This window comes from Clupea harengus, chromosome 15, assembly GCF_900700415.2.
Source record: "Clupea harengus chromosome 15, Ch_v2.0.2, whole genome shotgun sequence".
Classification (NCBI taxonomy): domain Eukaryota; kingdom Metazoa; phylum Chordata; class Actinopteri; order Clupeiformes; family Clupeidae; genus Clupea; species Clupea harengus.
The window spans coordinates 19,544,910-19,552,409 of NC_045166.1; the positions used below are offsets into that span (position 1 = coordinate 19,544,910).

At 45.3% G+C, this 7,500-nt stretch overlaps 1 protein-coding gene across 2 annotated transcripts in view; it reads left to right on the top strand.

The window, feature by feature from the left end:
• The window catches only part of lca5 (lebercilin LCA5), a 33,116-nt gene that overhangs the window by 11,195 nt on the left and 14,421 nt on the right, over window positions 1-7,500 (top strand). For both annotated transcript variants that reach the window (XM_031582178.2, XM_031582180.2), the window contains exons 6-8: window positions 310-594; window positions 3,695-3,832; window positions 5,813-5,897. In XM_031582178.2, the coding sequence (XP_031438038.1) occupies window positions 310-594; window positions 3,695-3,832; window positions 5,813-5,897 (508 nt within the window). The remainder of the gene's footprint in view (window positions 1-309; window positions 595-3,694; window positions 3,833-5,812; window positions 5,898-7,500) is intronic.

Consider the following 7,500-nt stretch of genomic DNA (forward strand, 5'->3'; position numbering starts at 1 on the left):
TGTATATGGCAAACGGTATACTTATTTTCTTACTGTTCAAGTATCCTTGATAGTCTCCTGTGTTACTCTACAATTAAAATAAATATTATAAAGATGAAAAAGTGACGGTGGTTCCTCTGTGTGGTCCCAGGTTCTGAACTGCTACAGCAACACAGAGAATATTATATAACATAATTATATAATCACATTATATAAATGTAAATATCCACATCAGTGAGTTATAAATATATAGAAGTAAATGTCATAAATACAAATATAAAGCTCCCTGTGAGAGAGTCTTGTGATGGTGGTTCCTATGTGTTGCTCCAGGCTCTGAATCGCTATAGCGACACGGAGAGCGAGATCGCCCAGCTGCTGGCGCGCCACAGCAACGAGACGCACGCGCTGCGGGAGCGTCTGCGCCGCAGCCAGGAGCGCCTCCGCGCGTCGGAGCGCGGCCAGCGCGAGGCGGACGAGCGGCTGCAGAGGAGCGAGCAGGAGCTCCAGAAGCTGAGGAAGCTCGCCGACGACCAGCGACTCGGGGAGAGAGAGGAGCTCTCCCGCAGGCTCGAGGCCAGCCAGCAGAGGGTGCAAGATAACGAACGCAAAATGAAGGTACGTTTGTGGGTGAGTGTGTGAGTGAGTGTGAGTGTGAGTGTGAGTGTGAACCCCAACAGAAAACATGCAAAAAGATCAGAACACTCCTGTCCGTCCCTGACCGAGACGGACGGTTCAATTGGTCCCCGGGCGCTGAGACTGCTCCTGGAGGATCCTGGAGGAGGAGGGACGATCCGGGATGGGTTAAAGGCAGAAGTTGAATTCACGGCGACCTCAGGCCTGCGTGTGCGTGTGTGTGTCCTGTGTCGCCTCCATATATAACACGTGTGTGTTGCAGTGAGTCGTTTGTGCAATAAAAAACTGACAGCAGTCAGCCTTGTTTTGTTTGTGAGTGTGAGGAGCTCTCCTGCAGGCTCAAGGCTAGCCAGCAGAGGGCACAAGAGAGTGAGTGCTATGAGGAGTTGTTTGTGTATGTGTGTGTGTGTGTGTGTGTGTGTGTGTGTGTGTGTGTGTGTGTGTGTGTGTGTGTGTGTGTGTGTGTGTGTGTGTGTGTGTGTGTGACATGTGTGCCTCAGGTAACAGGGAAGAGGTCAGTTTGTGAGAATATCTGTGAGTAGGTTTATCTGCTCTAGACTAAAGAGCGGTAACATGCCCTGCTGAGGCCAAGGTATTTTCTGTGTGTTGGAGTATATGTACTGCAAGTGTGCATCTGCCTGATTGACAGGGTTTAGTTGCGGAGTCTAACTTATGAGTAAGTAGTTGTGGCTTCGCTTTCAGTGTTTTGACACTCGTAGTTGTACATTTGGGAACATTTCATCGCTTTGTTTCTGTACATGTTCCTCCCCAGACGTTTGTTTGTCACAATGATTGTATAATCCTCCGAGGAACCGCATAATGATCACTTCACTGTCACCGTTCCCACATGAGTGCTGCACAAACACAGACAAATGAATGCCAAATTACTCCTCAAATGTTCGCCAATAGACAAACATTTACAGTCTCTTAGAGTTTGCTTACAGAGGATTATTATCCTTTTAGAATTGAACTATTATACTCTTTATAATTGAATTTATGTCAGTAGTATAAGAGTATTTTTATGGTCTCAACAGATGGTTGATGTAACCTTAATGGTGAAATATGTAGGTTTTGTTTTTGTCATAAATGCCTCTAGATCTTAAAGAAGCATGGGATTCTGAAGGCATGACACACACACACACACACACACACTTTTACCCATATTCCAGAACTTTCGGTTTCTTTGAGGAAACAATTTTAGAACTGTTTTAGAACTTAGATCTTTCGTTGAATATGTGTTCCTTCTCAGGCCTTCACAAATGTAAAGAAATGCATAGAAAACCTCTGGAACGATCAAACAAACAAAAAAACACCATGCCTAAAATACTGTGAAACACTTGGCCTAGTGTTAAAGGTTATGTTGGTACATAAACATTTTCATTCCTTAGCAGCAGAAAAACAGCATATTGCAGCTTTAACATGCTGCTCCTCCTTTTAGTTGAGTTTATGTCCCCATCTCTGAGGGGGGATCACACTGGGTAACACCCCATGGACCAGTGCTTCAGGGAGGTCACATGAGCTTGATGTTGAGGTAAATAATCATCCTCTGGGCCTAGTCTTCCTCTGTGGTTTTCAAACACTGCCATTAGACAACAGGAAACGGGAGGACTGTACATCTTTCGCTCTTCTTCACCTGTGCTGGTGAGTTGGCAACTGGTCTAGCTTGACTGTTAAACTGGTGCCTGGGTGGCTGACGTAGTCTTCACTTTTCCTCTGTGGTGAACAGTCTGCTGGGCTGACGTAGTCTTTACTTCTTCTTTACTTTCCTCTGTGTTGAACGGTCCGCTGGGCTGACGTAGTCAGCTGACCTAGGCTGCTGTGGGTGTAGGGCCAGCAGTGGAAAGGTTAGCTTTGACATGTCTTTCCCACTTCTTCTGTGGTGGTGGGTGTGGTCTCTGGCTCTGCCATGTGTGACCTATTTTCAGGAAGTAACATAATTTTCATTTTTTTTTTCTATGGTGAGGCCTAACAGAATGGCATCTCCGAATTGCATCTTGTGTGGAGCCAAAAATGGGGGGCTAGTCACAGTTGTTTAGGTAGCTCCGTATGAGATATGTTATATTCTGGATATGTTTGTGTCTTGTTGGTTGTCTGTGAAAACAAGAAAACAAGTGTGTGTGTGTGTGTCATGTGTGTGTCAAATTCAATATTTGTATGTGTGTCACTCTTGAACACTAAAATAGATGAATTTATGATGAATAATATCATATTGTGATGCTCTCCTCCGTCTGCAAGGCTGGACAGGAGGACATGCTGCTGCGACAGAAACCACTGCGCTGACTCCTCCTCCATGCCTGTGTTTTCCTCTGGCTCTGTTTGTAAGCGCGTGTGTGTGGCCGTGGGGGTGTTTCATTGCACTGACGATATGGAGTCATTTTCTAATTTGAGGCGTAATTGACGCAGCTAATGCAGCGGTTGCAGTACATTTGCCATGCACTAGATAATGCGCTGTATAGTATGCAGAGTAACTCCATACTGCAAAGAGTCAGTCACTGGACTGCAGTCACAGACAGGTGAGGCCCTGTTGATAACCTGCATTTACCTGTGGAGGTTCATTTTGATTTGAGTTCTGGTCAGAAGGCCGGAGGATAAAGCCATGGTGACATCTACCCAGGAGTGTAACCCGTTAAGCATCTGCCCAGGAGTGTAACGCGTTAAGTATCTGCCCAGGAGTGTAACGCGTTAAGCATCTGCCCAGGAGTGTAACGCGTTAAGCATCTGCCCAGGAGTGTAACGCGTTAAGCATCTGTCCAGGAGTGTAACGCGTTAAGCTAGCTCCAGTTCTCTGGTCCCCCTCTGTTTTGGAACAACAAATAGCTACAGAGCTCTCAGACAAGGGCTATAGAAACGGATGCTTCTAAAAGCTTCTTAAAGCTTCTTAGTACTTCACACACACTCTCTCTCTCAAACACACACACACACACACACACACACACACACACACACACACACACACACACACACACACACACATGGACACTTACCTGCACGGTTCTCCATTACTTTTTGGCCGGCTGCCACCAGACTGGACAAGCACATTTGATTTTGTATGTGACCTTTGTCATGTCACCCCTGACCCCAGGAGCTGGAACGGAACATGGAGCTGAGCAATGGGAGCTTCCAGAGGCAGCTGGTGGGAGAGAGGAGGAGAACCCACGAGGCGCAGGAGGAGGTGCGCTCCCTGCAGGAGGAAGTGGAGAGACTTACGCTTAAGCTGAAGGTAGAGTTCACACACACACACACACACACACACACACACACACACACTCACATATATATACATCAAAACACACAAGGCACAGGAGGATGTGCGCTACCTATGGGAGGAAGTGAAGAGAGTCTCACACTTAAACTGAAGCCAGAGGTGTCACAGACACACACACACACACACACACACACACACACACACACTGGCACACACTGGCACGCACACACACACATATATACACTGACATGCAAACAGACACACACACACACGCACACACAGACAAACACACACGCATACACATATAAATCGAGAAGGTGTGATCTCTACAGGAGGAGGTGGAGGGACTGAAAGTACTGAGGACACACTCACACACACTTACCTCACACACACACGTTTACCTCACACACACACACTTACCTCACACATACACAGACATACTGTACGTAACACACATAGATAACACATTTTCATTCCCAGTCTTCCATGTAACATCAGCTAGATAACTAGCTATCATTTTATGCAAATAGAACTCTGTTGAAGGTTATTTAAAAGTGTCCTTAGCTATCTAGCTAGTTAGCCAGCATAGCAACTAGGCAATCATAGCAACCAGGCAAAATTGTTTGCTGCAACGCCTAAAGCATAGTTTAATTTCTCAAAAAATCAATATAAGACAGTCTTGGGTTCAGAGTGTTCACAACCACTTGTGAATGATGTTCATGATGGTTTCACATAGACATTAAACAATCCTGAGAGAAATAATCGGACATCAATGGGGTAATGGCTTACTCTGATATCAGTGTTGAATGAAAGAGAAGTCCCCATCCTCCTCCTTGCCCTTCTCACACACAGGACATTTGTGTTTGACCTTACCACTCGAGCTATGGTAGACGATCGCTGTTAGTATTACCAGGTCGCCAGGTAATAGATTAATGGTTTGACTTTGCCGTATTCACAACATTGACTCCCATTCCCACACAACACCAATATGGCGTAATAGCAACAAATAAATGGGAATGGAAATTGGGTATCAAACACACACACACACACACACACACACACACGCACACACACACACACACACACACACTCTTACGAACATATACACACACACACACAGGAAACAGGAAACAGCAACAGGAAACAAACATACACAAACACAAAGACACACACAGGAAACAAACATTCACACTCATACAGTAGGCTACTGTGAAGGACCAGTCAGTGCTGACTCCTCCTTATATTATATATGTATTTGATATTATTATAAGTTTTGGTTATTCACAACTGGAGGCCTCTTTCTGCAGGCTTTTCCTCTGATCAGTACGTCTGAGCAGACAACCTCACGTGACCTTTCTGTGCCCTTTCACACCCTAACTGACTAACATACACAGTTCCCAGTGGAAAAGCCCTTCAACAACCTTGCATAGAAAAACCTATGCTTCTACACACACACACACACACACACACACACACACACACACACACACACACACACACACACACACACACACACACACATTTTCCAATATTACTTCACAAACATTAACTAACATACACACACACATACACATATACTTGCACTTACTCACACACAGACCCACCCCCAACCCTTAGGGTCAGGGGGAGTGAGCTACTCTCCAAACCACAACTTCTCCTGTTCTCTCACACACACACACACACACACACACACACACACACACACACACACACACACAGAGGCACTCACAATCACAAACACACACACACCACACCAGGGTCAGGGGGAGTGAGCTACTCCCCAAACCCCGACCTCTCCTGTTCTCTTCCACACATACACACCACACTAGGGTCAGGGGGAGCGAGCTACTCACCAGCCCTGACCTCTCCTGTTCTCTTACACACACACACACACACACACACACACACACACACACATACTACACCAGGGTCAAGGGGAGCGAGCTACTCACCAACCCCAACCTCTTTTGTCCTCTTTTTGTTCTCCGTCTACAGGATAAGGAGAGAGAGCTGGACACCAGGAACATCTACGCCAACCGCATGCCGAAGACCCACACGGACAATATGGCCAAGAAGAAAGGTAGCCTTGTTCCTGCCATTAACAGCAGCCCCTCACTGTCATCTAAACGACAAGACAGTGCATATGTATTAACACCTACTGGAGCAGGAGTAGTTGTTAAGATGCTTCTCCCTAATGGAATGACTTGGGTGATGTGTAGTTTAAAGCAGCGGTTCTCAAACTGGGGTCCGCGGACCACTTGGGGTCCGCAACGCCTTGCCTGGGGGTCCGCGAAAAAGTCTGGTTTCCAAAGGTTTTTTTATTTTTAATTAAAAAAAATATATATATATATATTTATTGCAATACACTATACAAAACATGTAGACTAGTGTTACACGGTGTACCGATACTAGAAAAGTTTAGTTACTTCATTAAAATAGCACGCAATCAGAGTGCACTCACTGTTCCGCTCCCTGTCAGGCTGCCTGCACGCATTGACTGCAAGGGCGGGGCTGCCCAACTCTCACACATGCAACAGATAGCCTTCACTCACAGCGAGTGATCTCAGGGGAGACATGGCCTCATGTGCAGGAGCTCTGGCCGACCGTCCTCGGCTTGTTTTAAAAAAATAAGTGAGATCTGGAAGTACTTCGGATACGAAGCAGACTGTGAAAGTAAGCCACACATCGACACACAGAGACCCGTCTGTAAAACATGCTTCAAAGCCACTCAGGCAAAGGGAGGTAACACGTCAAATATGGCTAAGGACCTCTCAGACAGACACCCCAAACTTTTCAGAGAGTTCAAAGAACGACAGGCTAGCAAATGTGATTATAAACATGAACACCCCCAAGGTCACCCATATACAGCCTAACGTGAGTAGCCTTAGCCTAGTTTAGCGACAAGCGATTTTCCCCATCACAGAATTTTGACTATGCGTAGTACAATGATCATAATGCAGTGTGGTTAACGTAACTAAACCGCACTTTTCACGCTAGTAATGTTAACTGCCATAATCTGCAAGTGATGCATTTCATCTTCCATCAGTACGGGTCGTGTTTATCGTTGCAGAAGGCCCTTTTTTAAAGATAGGTTAGCCGAAGGCATATTGGATGGCCCTATTGCATGTAGCAATTCTCGTTTAAGACGTTGATCTAGCTTTCGTCTGCAAGAACGTAGCCCAGTTCATTGTCAAAATTAACCTCTAGAAAGAAAACGCTATACGTGTATAATCAATGCAGTGATGTCACCATGTTCTTTTCATTAGTATCTTGCTGGAGGCTAATACTAATATGAATGCCATTTGTTAAGTGTTCGTGACAACGCAATACAGACAAGTGCTCATCACATCAGCCATAAAACAACTGCAGATATCTGGCTTCCAAAGGTTGCCATCGTTCAGTGACAACAAGACCGGGTAAATAAACTGCACTGGACAAACTATGTGCTGAGAGACAGGAACACCCTTCTCATTGATGACACACACACAACACCACCACTGAAAAGAGTTTATCATATTTTTTGTACAGAGATTTGTACAGAGTGTCAGTCGGGGATACCAGTTTTTGAAAACATTAGCAGGATATTTCATGTTTGTTAATGCCTTTGTTAAAAATAAATCTTCAGAATCATCTCCGTTGGAAAACCCTACAATCTGAGTTGTATTGGAAAACCCTACAATCTG